Source organism: Podarcis melisellensis (genome assembly GCF_964234715.1).
Source record: "Podarcis melisellensis genome assembly, chromosome: 14".
Taxonomy (NCBI): domain Eukaryota; kingdom Metazoa; phylum Chordata; class Lepidosauria; order Squamata; family Lacertidae; genus Podarcis; species Podarcis melisellensis.
Genome location: NC_138546.1, coordinates 24,227,640 through 24,244,506, shown reverse-complemented (window position 1 = coordinate 24,244,506; position 16,867 = coordinate 24,227,640). Strand labels below are relative to the sequence as shown.

The 16,867-nt window shown below is 50.2% G+C and overlaps 1 protein-coding gene across 3 annotated transcripts in view; it reads left to right on the top strand.

The window, feature by feature from the left end:
- The window catches only part of SCNN1B (sodium channel epithelial 1 subunit beta), a 45,778-nt gene extending 32,246 nt beyond the window's left edge, over positions 1-13,532 (top strand). For all 3 annotated transcript variants that reach the window (XM_081888252.1, XM_081888251.1, XM_081888253.1), the window contains exons 7-15: positions 391-554; positions 2,114-2,212; positions 4,642-4,740; positions 5,784-5,901; positions 7,040-7,115; positions 7,296-7,353; positions 8,103-8,164; positions 10,753-10,828; positions 11,941-13,532. In XM_081888252.1, the coding sequence (XP_081744378.1) occupies positions 391-554; positions 2,114-2,212; positions 4,642-4,740; positions 5,784-5,901; positions 7,040-7,115; positions 7,296-7,353; positions 8,103-8,164; positions 10,753-10,828; positions 11,941-12,348 (1,160 nt within the window). In that variant the 3' untranslated portion in view covers positions 12,349-13,532. The remainder of the gene's footprint in view (positions 1-390; positions 555-2,113; positions 2,213-4,641; positions 4,741-5,783; positions 5,902-7,039; positions 7,116-7,295; positions 7,354-8,102; positions 8,165-10,752; positions 10,829-11,940) is intronic.
- The last annotated feature ends 3,335 nt before the right edge of the window (positions 13,533-16,867 follow it).

Sequence of the window (16,867 nt, the reverse complement as noted above, 5' to 3'; positions counted from 1 at the left end):
GGCCGGCTTAAGACATTTTGTCCCTGGAGGCAGAAGAGCCAAGAGAGTCTTCCCTCCCAGCATGAAAGCATGTCCATGTTATTTTGCCACCTGAGGCCCTGGTGGCTCTCTTTTTTTCCTGCCTGAGTCAGCCACCTACCTCCCTCTGCCTGATGGCAGAGCTGGCTTTGCTCCCCAGACTAGAAGAGACCACAGAGTCCTCCCCAGGCCAGGCCAGACAGAGCCAAGCCCTCTCTTCTCCTCTCCAAAGGTGCCGTTGCAGCTAGAATGAGGCTCAGGTGGGGACTTTGTGTGTCTCTCTTTGTGCCCACCCCCCACTGCCGATTCCAGCTCCCGCGCTGCTTGCTGGGGGCCGCAGGCTGACAATTGGTCTTTGCTCCCTTTGCCCAGGGCTGAAGCTGATCCTGGACATTAGCCAAGACGACTACATCCCCTACCTCACCTCGACGGCCGGGGCCTGGCTGATGCTGCATGAGCAGAAGACCTTCCCTTTCCTGAAGGATCAGGGCATCTATGCCATGTCTGGGACAGAGACCTCCATTGGCGTCTTGGTGGTAGGTGCCTGGCATGTCCCGACTGTTCACAGAACTTGAGGCGGGGATGGGAGTGGCTGAGACTCTCTTGGGTCCAGCCAACTTGGGTCCAGCCAGTAGGGAGGTGGGACTCTGCTTTGTTGTTGTTTAGTCGTTTAGTCGTGTCCGACTCTTCGTGACCCCATGGACCAGAGCACGCCAGGCACTTCTGTCCTCCACTTCCTCCCGCAGTTTGGTCAAACTCATGCTGGTAGCTTCGAGAACACCATCCAACCATCTCGTCCTCTGTCGTCCCCTTCTCCTTGTGCCCTCCATCTTTCCCAACATCAGGGTCTTTTCCAGGGAGTCTTCTCTTCTCATGAGGTGCCCAAAGTATTGGAGCCTCAGCTTCAGGATCTGTCCTTCCAGTGAGCACTCAAGGCTGATTTCCTTAAGAATGGATAGGTCTGATCTTCTTGCAGTCCATGGGACTCTCAAGAGTCTACTCCAGCACCATAATTCAAAAGCATCAATTCTTTGGCGATCAGCCTTCTTTATGCTCCAGCTTTCACTTCCATACATCACTACTGGGAAAACCATAGCTTTTACTATATGGACCTTTGTTGGCAAGGTGATGTCTCTGCTTTTTAAGATGACAGGACTCTGCTTTAGGAAGACTCAAACGCCAAGCCTTCCTTGGCCGAAACTCCTCCCCACCCTGAAGCCAAACTTTATCCAGCAAGACAGAAAATCAGGGTGCCTGTTTCAGTACACCTAAAATCCAGTTTCACCAAGAGTCGGGGCAAGAAGGAGTGTCCTTCCTTCTTGCTGTCCTGCAATACCAGTTTCCGGGAACCACGGGCAGGTGCAGAAGGTGCTTGTGTTCAGGTCCTGCTTGCAGGTTTCCCATTAAGGCATCTGGTTGGCCAGTGCGAGAACAGGAGGCTGGACAAGGTTGGGCCCCTTTGGTCTAATCCAAAAGCAGGTCTCTCCTCCTGCTCTTATGGCACTGTCCTCTGTTGGAGGCAGTACGCCTCTGAATACCAGTTTCTGGGAATCCCAGGTGAGCTGAATGCTGTTGCTTGCACAGGAAGCTGGATTAGATGGTCCTCTTTGGCCTAGTCCGGCACCCAGGCTTTTCTGATGTTCCTACTTTGCTTGCAAGGCTGCGTACACATGCTCCTGTTTATTCTGCATCAAGCGTGCTCCCACAACTGGTTTAAGAGGCATACACATGACATTAGCCAATCCATACCTATCCTGCCGTTTCCTATGAAATTCTGCGTTATGGTGCACTTCCCCACAAAACCAGCTTTGATCTTAATTGAGAAAAGTACGACCTCGCTGTGTTTTCAGCCCGGGGAAGTGTACACAGCCTAAGACTTCAGGAAAACATACAGATGTTTCTGGTGTCTTCTTGACGCAACAAAACAGAGACTTTTGCATGGAGGGAGCAAAGTCCCCTTCCTCTCTTCATTTCAGGACAGTGCCTTTCAGGGATCTGGTGCTTCTTTTATGGGGTGGCAGGAGAACTGAGAGCAAGAAGCAACTGTTCGGGGATCCCGCCTGCCCTTAAGATTTCTTTCTTTCTTTCTTTCTAGGATGAACTTGTGCGGATGGGAGCTCCTTACAGCGACTGCACAGTGAACGGGTCAGACATCCCTATAAAGAATCTGTATCAAGACTATCCTACTTACCAGGTAATGATTTCTCCACTTCACTCCAATTGTTAAATTAGTATTAATTTATCATCGTCATCCTCAAGCCCTCCACCCCAAGGTCCCAGAGTGGGTTGCAACAATTAAAACACAGTTGAAAACAGTGGTTCCCAATGTGTGCTGCCCCCTACGGGGCTGCAGGATTACCTAAAGGGCTGCTCAGAGGCAAGGGGGCGGGGGGGGGGGTGCTGGAGGTGTGAATGACTATCAGACTCTGAAAAGCTAGTATCACAGGATCAAGTCTGTCAGTTTTGTTAATGAAGCTAAATATTTTAAACTTGATTTTGAATAAATTGGCAGTTAATGGTGACTGTTTTGAATTGTGTTGGGTTATTGTCTTCCTTACTGGGTCCTGCAAACTGCTATTTTGAATAATGCTTTTTATAGGGTAGATAACACTGGGGATGAGTTTATGGAACCAAGGGGGCAGTAGCCCAAATGATCTGGGAACCACTGGTCTAAAACAACTCAGAGAAGGCAAACAGCTTTCAGTGCCTGCTCTCTTGATTTTAAGTCACCCTGAGATCGGATGTCTTTCTCTGGGCAGTTGGTTCCCAAAATTCAAGACTTACTCTTAGGTGAGTTTGGAGGCCAGGAATCAGCTTAGTAACCTGCAGATTATAAATATATGTATGTGTGTATGTATGTATGTATGTATAACAGCAAAACAAATGGGAGTGTCCTTGAGCATGTGCAGACTGCATTTCCCTCTTCCCTCTGTCCATGTGTTGTGGGGCAGTTTTGCCTCCTTGCCAGAGTAGCTCCCAAGCATGTGGGGTGGTTTTGTTTGTTTGTTTGGAAGTAACCCATAGCTGTGATTCCCGCATTGCAGTGGTTGGAATAAATGCCCTTCCAACTTTACAATTCTGTGTTTCCCCTGATGAGCAGAGGTTGCCTCTGCAGAGCAGAGCGGGTGGCTTGAGTGGTGGGGACTCTCCTTTGCTGGAGGCCTCTGCTTCTGCCACGCATATTGCTGCTGCTGCTGCTTTCTGCACAGCAAGTCGAAGGGCAAGTTTCCCAGCATTCCTCCCCTCTTGCACAAAATCCCAACAACTGTAAACTGAAAAGCCAAAGTTGGTTTCAGCCAAGGGGCAGGAGGCTGGAGAGGGAGCAGCCGGCTGCCTCCTCCTTTCCCAAGTCCCTAAGTACGTCTCCGCTGCTCTAAATGTGTCTCCGAGAAGGAAAGGCTGGCAGTCGCCTCCTTCCTTCGACTCCTGCTCATGTAAACTGTTTTCATGTAAACAATGGCCGACAAGCCCTCCAAACATGGAGGCGCAAGGTGTTTGGTTTCTTCCATAGCCAAAGGCAACTTGCCTTACTCTGCCTTGGCCGCTCTGCTTCCTGGGAGGGGAAATCACCACTCATGTTGTAAAGGACGTCAACAGGTTTAAAAGCCCAGTAAAGTCTATAGTGGAAGAACGGCTGGTAAATAATACCTGTCTGATGTGTGCCAAGAGGCGAGAACTTCAGTAGCGCAGATCAACTATTAACTAGGAACATAGGAAGTAAATGCTCTACTGCCACTGAGCGACGGTCCTTCCCTTAAAAACAACACAAGGTTCCAGTCCTCTTTGTTTCTGAATCAAGGGCTGATTTAAACCAAGACATAGGAAGACACCTGGTCCATCTAGCTCAGTATTGTCTACACTGATGGGCAGCAGATCTCCAGTGCTTCAGGCAGGGGGACATTCCTAATCCTATCTGAAGATGGCATTTGGGATTGAACTGGATCTTCTGCCATTGAGTTAAGCTGCCCTCTGGTTGTTTTGGCATTACAACCCTTCTTATCCGCCCCCAGCCACCAGTGGCTATGTTTCCATACAGCCAGCTGTGGCTGATGTCCAGAACATCTGGGCAACACCAGGCTGCAAAAGGATGGACTAGGGAATGTAGGGACATTATAAAATTTTGGAGGAACTTCAGTCCCAAATCCAATGTGCACTTTTTTGCCCATTCCAGGCTTAGGATGAGTCAGGTTTTTAGACTGAATGGAGCCTCCTAGTCTGCAGAAGAACCTCTCTTGCCAAGATGAGGGAGTAGGCAGCTGGGTCACAACCACTTCTAAGTCTTGTGATGGTATGTTGGGTGGATTCAGATAAATGGAGCTTCCCTAGTGTTTGGGGGCAGAGTTGGTTGAGCTTTTCCCCTGATCCCTCCACTAGGAATTGAGCGGAATCAGCTTATTTGGTCATCAGTCAGGGATTCTTGAGCATTGCAAGGGGTTGGACTAGAAGACCCTTGGAGTCCTTTTCAGCTCTATAATTCTACAATCCTAGGATCTGCTCTCAGCAGGAGGAGATACGGTGGAAACCTAACTCACCTAGGCTGCCCTCTTCCTCAGCTGGGGGAAGGGGCAAGGAGGATTTCCTGACCCAACAAATCCAGAAAGGTTTTACTTCTCCTCCCTGCAGGAGGAAACAGTGCCAACTGAGCCCTGCTCCAACTGCACCATGGAAGACCGCAAGGAGAGCTCCACAGGAGGGGTCTACAGGACAACCTACTCCATCCAGGTAAATAATACAGGCCATGTTCTGTTCCCCCTCGACCATCCAGTCAAGCAAGTTTGTCCCAAGTTGTGTCTCCTTGGCAACTTTTGATGCAGTTTCAAGAAGGTCCGATAGTGGTGGGTTGCTGAGGTCATGGTTGGACCTGACCCAAGGTTTGATTGCAGCACTCTAAGCCACTCCTGGCTAGAAATACAGGCGATGTCCTTTCTCAGTTGGTCTCCCTCCTCACATGGGGGATGGAGGCTGAGAGAGAGATTTAACCCAAGGTCCCCTCTTGGAGGGATAGCTCAATCGGTAGAGCATAAGGCTCTTAATCTCAGGGTTGTGGGATCGAGCCCAACGCTGGGCAAAAGATTTCTGCATTGCAGGGGGATTGGACCCTATGACCCTCGTGGTCCCTTCCAACTCTACCATTCTTTTTTGGGGGGTGGAAGATGGGTGGGGGTGGGGTCGGGTGGCAATGTTTCTATTTTGCTTAATGTAAGTAGGGTTTGGTGTCAGCGTTGCTCGTGCTGTTCATTTGTGTTTCTTTGGTGGTGAGAGAGGTTGGGGTTGGCCTAGGGTGTGGCTGTTCATTTGTGGTTGGCTGTGGTGATCTTGGTTTTTGTGTGTGAGTGGGGTGGGTGGGTGTTTTGGATCAGGTTAGCCATATTGATTTGTATGCTGTTGGTGGATTATTGTCAACGTCTTGTTGGGCTGTGTATGTGATAAAGGGGAGCCATACCGGGGTAAAGGCGTCTGTTTGTCCCCGTGTTCTGTTTGTCCCCGTGTCGTTCTTCTGTTTGTCCCCGTGTCAGTTTCAGCTTGTTGGTTAATTTTTCTAGTAGGGCTGTTTCCCATACTATTTGGTACCATTGGTCCATACTTACTCCAGACAGGTCTCTCCAGTGTCTGGTTATGGTGTTTCTGGCTGCTGAAAGTAGGTGGGTTATAAGTTCTTTGTGGTGTAAATGGGCATTGTTGTCTTGAAAGACCAACTAGCATTCTATGATTCCAAGTCCTCTTGGGAACTCGCTGGCTCTAAGCAGAGTCTTCTCTTCCTCCAGGCTTGCCTACGTTCCTGCTTCCAAGCTTGGATGGTGGCGGACTGCAACTGCTGCCACTACTCCTTCCCTAGGGTCCAAGGGAAGCCTTACTGCAACAATCAGGAGTTTCCAGACTGGGGTGAGAATGGGCACAGAAAGGACGCGGGGGGGGGGTGCTCCCCTTCTTGGGGAAAGTGTGTTTGCCCTGCAAACACTGCCCAAGCAGTCCAGCTTCCTTGTTTAGTTACAGCGATTTGGTTTATTTAGTGGGTGTTGGATATTGTGTGTGTTCCACCTGTGTAAATGGGTCATTGACCATGATGGATTAGTCAAGCAAGGAAGGGACACTGGGAGCCCGGGCAATGCTTTGAAAGGGCCAGGAATTAAAACTCATGCATCTGTTTTTGTTTTGAATGTCTTTCCATCGTTTGGTGTTTTTTTTAAAAAAGCGAAGTGTCAAAGCTTGCAATTTTAGATTCAACTTGTGAAGATAATCTGTTTTGTTTTATTTCATAGAGTCTTTATACACCACTTAATCGTAAAAACACAACCCACCTCAAAGTGGTTTACACAAAAAAAGCATTAAAAGTGTAAATCAACAACAATAATTTAAATGTTTGAAAAGTTTAAATAACAATATATTAAAGACAGATTTAAACAATTATGTTTTCAGCAGGTGTGCAGTGAAGGTGCCTGCCTGATATCAATAGGCAGGGAGTGCTGCCACACCATAAGGTCAAGTTCTTATGAATGTGGGACGGGTTGCCAGAGCAGTGTGGACCTTCAGTTCCGCTCCGGACAACAGCAGCTTGACTTGGGGTGAGGGTAGTGCCGGATTTACGTATAAGCTAAACAAGCTATAGCTTAGGGGCCCCACTCTCTTGGGGGCCCCCACAAAATTTAAAGAAAAAAAAACCTGGATGTACATTTCCAAAATATAAGATAAACAAATAAAATAAAGCCTACATACAGCAACAGTGTTTCTAAATGGCTTTAGATACCTATTAGGTCCATAAATTACCATATAGCATATATTCAACACAAAAAAACAGGGACAATTTGTTGTTGACAAAGGACAGCTGGACCCATTACCTTCAGCAGCTTAGGGCCTCATCAGACCTAAATCCGGCCCTGGGTGAGGGAAGCAGGCATCATAGGAACAATCCTCCCTCCTTTGGCACTTCCATGAGCTTTTAAGCCCCGCAAATTCAGCAGGGAGAAAACAACTCCACTCAAGTTCCTGAAAGCAAAGACTGTGCTTTGTTTGAACTCCGCAGCATATTGCTTCTCTGAGCTGCGCAACCAACTGGAGATCCGCCAGACCTGCATCGAGTCTTGCAAGGAGACCTGCAAGTAAGTACAGGCAGCGTCCCACAAAGTTCCCAAGGCACAGAAGTCCTGCTCTCCGTCTTGCACTGACCCCTGGGCCTCTCCAGTGGGGCAGCTGGAATAACCCAGCTGGGCTTTGCTGTGCAAAGAAACGGGGAAGGGGGGACAGGGAATGACAACTCTCTCTCCTTCCTTTTTCGACAGCAACACCCAGTACAAGATGACTATCTCCATGGCGGACTGGCCTTCTGAAGCTTCTGAGGTGGGTCTCCCGGAGAAGCTTGTGGCTTCTGGATGTTCTGAAGATCTATTTACATGGAGTTGGGTAGATGCTTAGATGGTTGGGGCTTTTAAAGTAGCTCAGTCCCGGACTCGGATGCATAAGATTAAATTTATTTAAAAAACACAGAGAGAAGTGGCTCTCTTTTAAAGGGATGAAATTTATCCAATAAGGAATGTTAAAAAAAAAGCTCCTGTTTTAAGAACATAATAGCCTGCTGAATCAGGCCAAAGGAGTCCCATCTAGTTCAGCTCCCTTCTTTCACAGGGACCAACCAGATGCCCCATTGGGAAGCCTGCAAGCATTCTCCCCTCGTGTAGGTTTCCAGCAACTGGCATTCAGTAGCATTGCTGCCTTCATCCATGGAGGTAGAGCATAGCCATTGTTGCAAATAGCCATTGATAGCCCTCTTCTCCATGAATTTGTTTAATCTTCTTTTAAAGTCATCTAGGTTGGTGAATATGACTGCCTCCTGTGGGAGGGAGTTCCATAATTTAACTGCATGAAGAAGTACTTTCTTTTATTTGCCCTGAACAGATAAAAGTGCTTTATGCTTCTTAAAATGTACCCACGTCAGAAAGGCAATCAATTAATTCATTTACATTTATTCATTTGCAAGGCACCTGACGTTGCATATACAAGTAAGGAAAAGGGGGGGGGGACGTCCTGCAAACAGATGGCAGTCAGAGCATCCCTCCTTCCAGAAACCTTATTTTTTTTCTTCTTTCTAGAACTGGATATTCCATATTTTATCCTATGAAAGAAATAAGTCACGCGATATCACTGTGGACAGGTGAGTAAAAGCCAGCTGCTCCCTGAGCCGCAAAGAGGGGGTGGGGAGACACAAGGAGGAGGGCTGGGGGGGGTTAGACAGGGAGATGCAGAAGAAGGGAAGGTAAAGGTAAAGGGACCCCTGACCGTTAGGTCCAGTCGTGGCCGACTCTGGGGTTGTGGCGCTCATCTCGCTTTATTGGCCGAGGGAGCCAGCATACAGCTTCCAGGTCATGTGGCCGGGATGACTAAGCCACTTCTGGCGAACCAGAGCAGCGCACGGAAACACCGTTTACATTCCCACCAGAGCGGTACCTATTTATCTACTTGCACTTTGACGTGCTTTCGAACTGCTAGGTTGGCAGGAGCAGGAACCGAGCAACGGGAGCTCACCCCGTCACGGGGATTCAAACCGCTGACCTTCTGATCGACAAGCCCTAGGCTCTGTGGTTTAACCCACAGTGCCACCCGCGTCAGAAGAAGGGAAGACAGCTAATTAAGCTGGCAGCCTGGGGCTTGAGAGACAGTGTGGTGCAGTGGTTAGAGTGCCAGACGAGGACCTGGGAGACCTGGGTTTGGATCCCCACTCAGCCCTGTATGGAGCGATCTTGGGGCATCTGCTGCCTCTCAGTGTTGTTGCAGGGATTCAGTGAGAAGGGGGAAAGAAGCATGTATGCCACCTTGAACCCCTTGGAGTAAAGGGTGGGCTATGAATGCAGTAAAAATCAATGTGTGGTAGAGGCAATTTGGCTCCAGGGCTTGGAGGGGCCTGAGGCAAGAACTCATCCAGCCCTTGCCCCCCTCCCTGGCTGCTACTCATCCCTGCCATCTAACTGCTTGCCAGGCAGAGAGCAAACAGGGATCCATCAGGCTGTGGCCTCTCCTCACCACCTCCAGGATCAAGCAAATAGGGAGGAGGGGAAGGGAGCCATCAGCAGATTCCCAACCACACCAACCCATAGAGCCGAGGTATGTGAGATGAAGGCTCCTTCTCCAGGGAAGTTTTTGTGATGCTCAGTTGCTGAGGGCCAAGCCCAGGGCGCTGTGCTCTCCCTGCTCCCGTCAGGCCTTCTTGGGATAGTTGCTGCTCCTTTTGCATGGCTCCTCTTTTTTGTGTCTGCTCTGGCCACAGAGCACAGGTGAGAATGTTGCAGGAAAAATCCGAGGGCTCCCTTGGACAAAACAAAGACACCAACCAGGATAACTTGGAGCAAAACAGCAGCCTGTAGGCTTGGCCTTTATTGAACTGTTGCAACAGGGTATTCCCCTCACTTGCAGGAGAGAGGAAAGACCCACAAGAATAGTGTGCAAGGTCTTATAAAAACTTTTGAAATTCCCCTCCTCTAGATCAAGCCCACCCCCAGAAACATCATGCATACATTACAGAAAGGAGGGGCTGAGGGAGGCATACATTACAGAAAGGAGGGGCTGAGGGAGGAGTTGGTGGTAACTTGAGTGTCTTGTCACCTGGCTGGTTCCTCCTTTCCCCCTCCCCATGAGTACTTTCCACAGGACAAAGGGCAGTTTGCAGTTTCCTGCCCCCTGAGGGAAGATCTGATCAGTGTCCTTTGTTTCAGTCCATGTTGAATCCACTCCCATATGCAAGTTCTTTGTGATCTTGATTGTCTTCTGTCTGGGATCATCAGGGTTGGCATGGGCAGGGCTCCTGTGTATGTGCTGAGACAGTGAAGGGATCATGGCTGACCAGGACCAAGTCACCCCCCTTTGTTAGTTCCTGTCATATGGAGTAAAATAAAATGGAACAGTGCAAATCCGATGTATGGTTGATTTTCTATGAATTTATAACAGAAATGTGGCGTATGTGTGTGTGAGTGTGTAGTCTATACAAACAGAATGATTGGGGTGGGGGGGTTCCTGCTACAAGAACCACCAAAGCCCCCTCTGGCTTCTGAAACTAGCCCAGCTGAGCTGCTCTCCCTGCTTTCTGAGCCCCAGGAGGTGCCAATCCTCCAGGCCCAGAACCCACTTTGGAAAGCTCTTGTGGCAAAGGCAGGCCTAGGAGGAATGTGCTTCAGCCAGCCCCAGTTTTTCCAGGCTGTGCATGGTCCCTTGCAGCAGCTGCCGCCGCCGCATTGCAAGCCTTTTACCTCCACCGATTGCGAAATTGCAGCTCTGCAAAGTGTCTCAGCCTTCTCCCGCAAACTGCAACCAGTTTGATCTCGGCTGCTCCGGAGCAGCCAGAAGTTGGGCGACTGGCCCCAGGTTTATAGGCCAGCTGCAGCAGCTGCCACAGCCTTGTTTGCCGAGCCTTCCTGTGTGCCACGTACACCAGAGCCACCAAGTGAGAGTGGGCTGCCTGTGGCGTGGAGAAAATGGATAGGGGAAAGTTTCTCCCCCTCTATGCTAACGCTCAGAAGTCGTGGATGTCCAGTGAAGCTGGGAGATTCAGGACAGATAGAGGAAAGTATTTCTTCGCACAGCACAGAGAAACTGTGTAACTCCCTGCCACAGGAGGCGGCGATGGCACCCAACTTCAGGGCAGGAGCCTATAGGAAGGGAAGGGCAGGATCTCAGGCAGCAGCTTATCAGGCCTGGTGAATGAATGTTTGATGAAGAGGAGCTCATTGTTTCTCCTCTCGCTTCTTGCAGGAGTGGGATCATCAAGCTCAACATCTATTTCCAAGAGTACAACTACCGAACCATTGTGGAGACAGCAGGGACAACTGTAAGTGGGCTGGGTCCAGAACCCCTTGCTCAGCCTATTCTATGAAGCACAGGGTGGGGGGTTGTATAATAGTAATGTGGGATGTGGAAATGCATTTCCCTTCTCTCAGGTGCCTCCTGGTTTGCCTTTTGTTTCTGAGTTGTCCCAGAAACTGTCTCAAGGATGCTATTATTTCACATGTTACACAGGGTGAGTTGTGGCCTCTGGGAAAATACTGATTTGGTGTCAAAGAATGGGAGCCGTCTGTGAGCAGGAGAGCTCTCCAGGACTATGATGAGATGGGAAAGACCTCAGAGCTAATTCCATCTTTGGACTAAAGACAAGCTTAAACTGTTCACTCTTCAGCTTTTGAATCTCCAGCACTCCCCCGATAGTTTATTTAAAAGCTAAAGTCTTGTTAGTTTCCCCTCTGAAATTTGGTTGTGTCCTTGGCTGGGAATACAGTGGTACCTCGGGTTACATACGCTTCAGGTTACAGACTCCGCTAACCCAGAAATATTACCCCGGTTTAAGAACTTTGCTTCAGGATGACAGCAGAAATCGTGCTCAGGAGGCCCCATTAGCTAAAGTGGTGCTTCAGGTTAAGAACAGTTTCAAGTTAAGAAAGGACCTCCGGAACGAATTAAGTACGTAACCCGAGGTACCACTGTACTCCAATACAGTCGTACTTTGGTCGTCGAACGGAATCTGTTCTGGAAGTCCGTTCAACTTCTGAAAATGTTCGACAACCAAGGCGTGGCTTCCGATTGGCTGCAGGAGCTTTCTGCACACAACTAGAAGGCACAGAAGCTACACTGGACATTCGGCTTCCAAAGAACATTCACAAACCAGAACACTCACTTCCGGGTTTGTGGCGTTCAGGAGCCAAAACAGTTGACTCACAAGGCATTCGGGATCCAAGGCATGATTGTAAAATTGAAAAGGACATAAATAAGGGTTTTTGTGATTAAAGTCCAGTGAGGACAACTTGGATACAAAGCCTATTTCATCCTCTGGACTTGTTCCACTGGAAGGCCATCCTCAAAGCAAACAGTTTCCCCCCTGGGGTCAGGACCCCCCTTACCTCCCCCTGCTCCAAACGCCTTCTCAACCTGTGATTCTTCCCATTGCAGGTTGTCTGGCTTCTCTCAAGCCTGGGTGGCCAGTTTGGCTTCTGGATGGGAGGCTCTGTGCTGTGCATCATTGAGTTTGGAGAGATCCTCATCGACTTTGTCTGGATCACTATCCTGAAGCTGATTGGCTGGTTCAAGGGGCTGAGGAGAAAGCAGAGCCAGCCCCTGAAGCGGGACGTTCTTCCCACCGTGTCTGAGAGGGTGGAGGCTCACACCAACCTGGGCTTCCAAGGGGGGGAGGAGGGGGAGGAGGGAGCCAATGACAATCCTGGGGACGACTTGGCCGCAGTTGGCGAGGCTGGGTCTGAACCAGGAACGCCGCCTCCCCAGTACGACTCCCTCCGCGTGTCGGCCATGGATGTCATGGAGATGGATAGCGATGGGGAAGCAGAGCCATCTAAAGCTTAATGCCCAGCTGATGTGGAAGGGGAGCCAAGAAACCCCCTCTGTCCTCCAAGGGAGCTTCATAGAATTGCAGAATGGAAGGGACCTCAAGGGTCTTGTAGTCTGTGCAGGAATGCCCACCTAGACAGCCTGCTCCTTCTCCCTCAGCTGCTTGCAGCATGGGACATTTAGGGATTCAAGAGTGGCTGCTAATGCAAAGCCCTTTCTCCTTGGGCTCTTGGTTCAGCTTTTGTCCCGATTGGATTGCACAGAGGTCAGGGCATGCCCAGTCAGCTTTGAGTGTCTGTTCCTCTTTGTTTACGGCAAATGTGCATTCATTCTGATTCACTTGCATAATCAATAGTTCATCATCGGTACATTTCTCTATCCTAACTGCCCAAAGTCTGTCTGTAGTGGTGGTGGTCTTTTTCCCTCCCAGTGGATTTGTTGGGTTAGAGTGGCAGAGCACTTTTAAGCACACAAACATAGACGTTCCAGTCTGTGCTGGACTCCCCCCTGCAAAACATCAGTTGGAGGTCTCCCATTTGCTCATCTGCTTAGTTGGAGCATCATATCTGGCTGGAGGAATGTGCATGGCTGCAGTTTCTGTGGAACCCTTTAGTGATGGGCGGAGCCTAAGTTGTGGGAAATGGGGGTTATATTGCAAAGCTCCGTCCAGACACCTCAGTTAACCCAGCCAGGGCTGACATTTCAGTGGTGCTGGAACCCTTTTGCTGCCTGCCTGAGCTGGCTGGCCATGCACCTGACTCTCCTGTGCAAACTGCTGCCCTCAAACTTTGGGGTTTTGAAGATGGTGACGCTGCAAGGAGGGGAGGGAGTTTTTGTTTGGAGGGAGAGGGTAAGAGTCCTTTGCAGAATACCAACTCACCTGTGGTGGAAAACATTTTATGAGTTGGACTCTTTGTGGGTGGGGTTTATTTTAGATGAAGAGAAGCAGAAGAGGAGTCCACCATCAACCTGTGCTTGTTAGAGAGCAATACAAGCAACCTCCCATTTCCTACAGCTCAGGCCTTTCTGTGAGCTAACAATAAATGAGACAGACAGAGCAACTGCCTTGCCTGCTTCCTCAAACCTCCTCCTCTTCCTGCCCTCTCCTCTACTTGATGTGAATTGGAGCATAGGCTAACGTGCTCTAGGAAAAGAGGAACATGACACACCAATAAAGAAAGATGCTGCTTCCTTTTCGATCTCTTTGGCAGAATGCGCCCAGTTTTGGTTGACAACCAGGTGGCCTCTTCCTCTTGGCAGACACTCTACCTGCACATGGGAGCCTCTGTGATGCACCAGCCTCCAGCGAGGAAGGTGGCATGATAATCAAGGGCTTATGCCTTGTGCCAGCCACACACACTGACACACATGCACATGTTTAGTATAAAATGGATGAAGGTCTGTGCAACTGGCCTCTTTCTGTCCTAGTGCCAATTAGCAGAAGAGCTGGGACAAGGCGAGAACCACAGAGCTAGAAAAGGTAGACAAGCATCACATCAAGCAATGCTCCGCTGGGCTGATCGCTTCCTAAAGGGAGCTCAGCAATACAAGGGGGCAAAAGGGGAGTAAATAGCCCCCTGGTGGGGATATATAGATACTGCTCTCTGGCCACCTGACTCCTGTTTTCCTGAACTGCACTCCCCTAAACATACCTGGGAGATGGAGGAGGAGGAAGTGGTAGGAGGGGTTCAAAGAATCGGGCCAAGTGCCTGAAATGCTCCACAGCCCTCTGCCTACCACGGACAGCGCCTGCCTCTCCTGACATGGCTATTGACACCTTGCATTAGACAGATTCCAGGCCCCCAAAGTCACCTAAACTGGGAAGAGAAGGGAAGGAAGAGCTGCTTTTGGGCAACAAAATATCTGGGACTGGGCTGTGCAGAGATGATGGGAAGGTGATAGCCTCAGGGTGTTGGGGGAGAGAGACCTTCCTTCAGCCAAGCAACCAACCAAGGCTCCAGCTCCTTCCTCCCACCCCCACTGACCATACCGGAGGACAGAAAAGAGCCCCCAAGCTGTAGAGACGGACCTGCCCTTTGCAGCAGGCCTAGAGTTGTTGCCTTGTGCAGGAGGAGCTTTGCTGCAGCCTCCCAGAGGCTGGCTCTTCCCAACCCCCCCAGCACTGATGTCGCAAGTCACACCCCTGTCCTGGGTGAATCGAAAGCTGAGCCGCGAACAAGCTCATAAAAATGGGCAGGATGGCAGCAAGGGCAAAGTGATCCCAGGAACTAGGAGAGGCAGCCTGCTCCAGACAGCTGGATCCGGTCTGTGCAGGCCCCCGCCTGGCTCAGGCTGTCTGTCAGAAAGGGGCCAGCCTGATGGACCAGCCCAGGAGGAGGAATGTCCACAGCCAGCCCATCCCACCTGGTCGCCAGAGCACATGGCAAGGCTGCCCTCAAGAGAGGATGCTGTGCCAGGCAAGCAAGGACTAAGCCTCACAATCGTTGGCTCTCCTAAGCCAGGCTCCTCCCCATTTCCCAGCCTGTTTTCGCAAGTTGCAGAAAACAGCACCCAAACGCCACGTGCACAAAACTGACACCTGCCGCAAGGTGGGCTGGGGGGAGGAGAGGGTGCAGTCCAAGCCTCACGTTGCTCTCCTGCCTGCTCCACTCATGCTGTGCCCTGAGCCTGGAGAAGAAAACCCCTCACCCCCTACACTGCCAGGTTTTTGTTTTTTTGTTACAGAGCCAGAAAGAGGGCCCTTGAAACAGGCAAGCCCCATCAGCTCACCTGCTTGCATAACCCACCTGACCAGGCCAGAGTTAACCCCAGACTTGGAGGGGAAGGAACATTTTAGGTGCAAGCTTCACTAGGCTGCACCAATTACAAGCAGATGCAAGTTTTGAATTTGACAAGAGCTCTGGTGGCTAAAGAATTATGTGTGAAATGCAAAAGCCTGTCTGGCTCCTAGAAAAGTCGAGTAAAGAAACTGTACTGCTTTCTCTTCTTGCTGGTTCTTGTGAGTTCAGAGGTTTTGCTGGTTGGAAGGTCACTTAGTCCTCATTAAGGATTTCCATTAGATCAGGCAAAAAGCTCCCATTTGGTGAAGTACCTGCTTTTTGCAGTGATCAGCCAGATGCCCCAACCAGAAGTCCCAAAGCTAGAGATGAAGACAAAAGCCTTCTCTCCATCTGCTGCCTCTCATGGGGAAGGGAGTATCAAGCCATTGTAACTGGTGGCTTTCGGCCATAGACAAGGATGGCTACCGAGTTGGGTGGCTTTACACGGGAATGAAACAAATTCATGGAGTTGAGTGCTATCGGAACACCTACTAGTCGTGATGCCTACATATTGCTTTGTGGGTCGCAAGAATCATTGCCTCTGAATACCAGTGGCTGGAAAGCCCAGGTAGAGAGTGTGTCATGGGTCAGGAGTCAGCTTCACCTGTTGAACAGCAGCCTGAAGGGGGTGAAGGCAAAGTGACTCCACCTGCACCTGATCAGCCTTCAGGGTCACAGAGCAGAAGGCACCAATGAGAACCAGCTGGCTCTGGGCTTCTTAAACAGAGCTCTCAGCAGCAGTCAGGTTCAGAAACAATGCCTATGGTTCCTGGCCCTACTTTGCTACTTCCTGCTCTCCATCTTGACCCTTGGGCTCTGTGATCGTCTGGATTCCCTGACCTTTGAACTATCTGACTTCATATGTGAATTCTGCTCTCAGGCAAGTGTTCCTCATAGACTCCTAGCCCTTGCTTGCTCAGCAACGAGACTTCAATGGGGCTATGACAGTGAGTCCGTGTTGCGCTCAGGTCCAGCTTGGTGGCTTCTTCCCTTTGGGGCATCTGGCAGAAAACAGGACTACGACAGGCCCTCTTTTTTACCTGATCTAGCTGAAGCCAGACTCTCCTGCAGTTTTCCGCCATCCTGGCTGCCCTATGTTCAGTTGAGGCAAGAACAAATTAGGGCTTTTTAGAACCGATGACTGGATTTTCCCAGGAAGGAACAAGAGCATCGCATCCAAATTCCAAGAAAGGAGCCTGGGCCTCTCACAAGGCAGGCAGCGTTAATCTCATTACAGCAACCCACAGAACTGGTTCCCTGGCCTAGCAGGCGCAGCACAGACAGGTCCCTTCAGGAGGAGCTTCTACCTGCTGCATGAGGACACCCTTGAACAAGAAGTGCTTGATGCCTGGCAGGTATCGTGCCCCATCATGCCAGAGGCGGCACAGATTAGCAGACCTGTCCCTTCTGCAGCCCAAGGCAGGAGCAGTGCCCCAGCCATGCCCACTAAGAAATGCGATTATGGAGAAGGCGCTGCTTGAAGGGATTAGAGGGGGCAGGCTGGGCATTTAAAGGGTGTTTAGAGGCTGTTCCCCACTTACGTGATTTTCCGGGGTGCCAGAACATAACCCCTGCATAAGCTGGGAGTGGTCTGAAGTTGCAATCAGAACAGCAGCTGGGTGCTGGTTGAGGAGCCTTGCCCCTTCACCCTCCCACCCACTTGGTCTGATTTCAGCAACCATTCTCCCAGATCTGATCAGCATGGTGATGGGTGCCTCCACCCCAAATACAGGTGACAGCACTGTCTGTATATG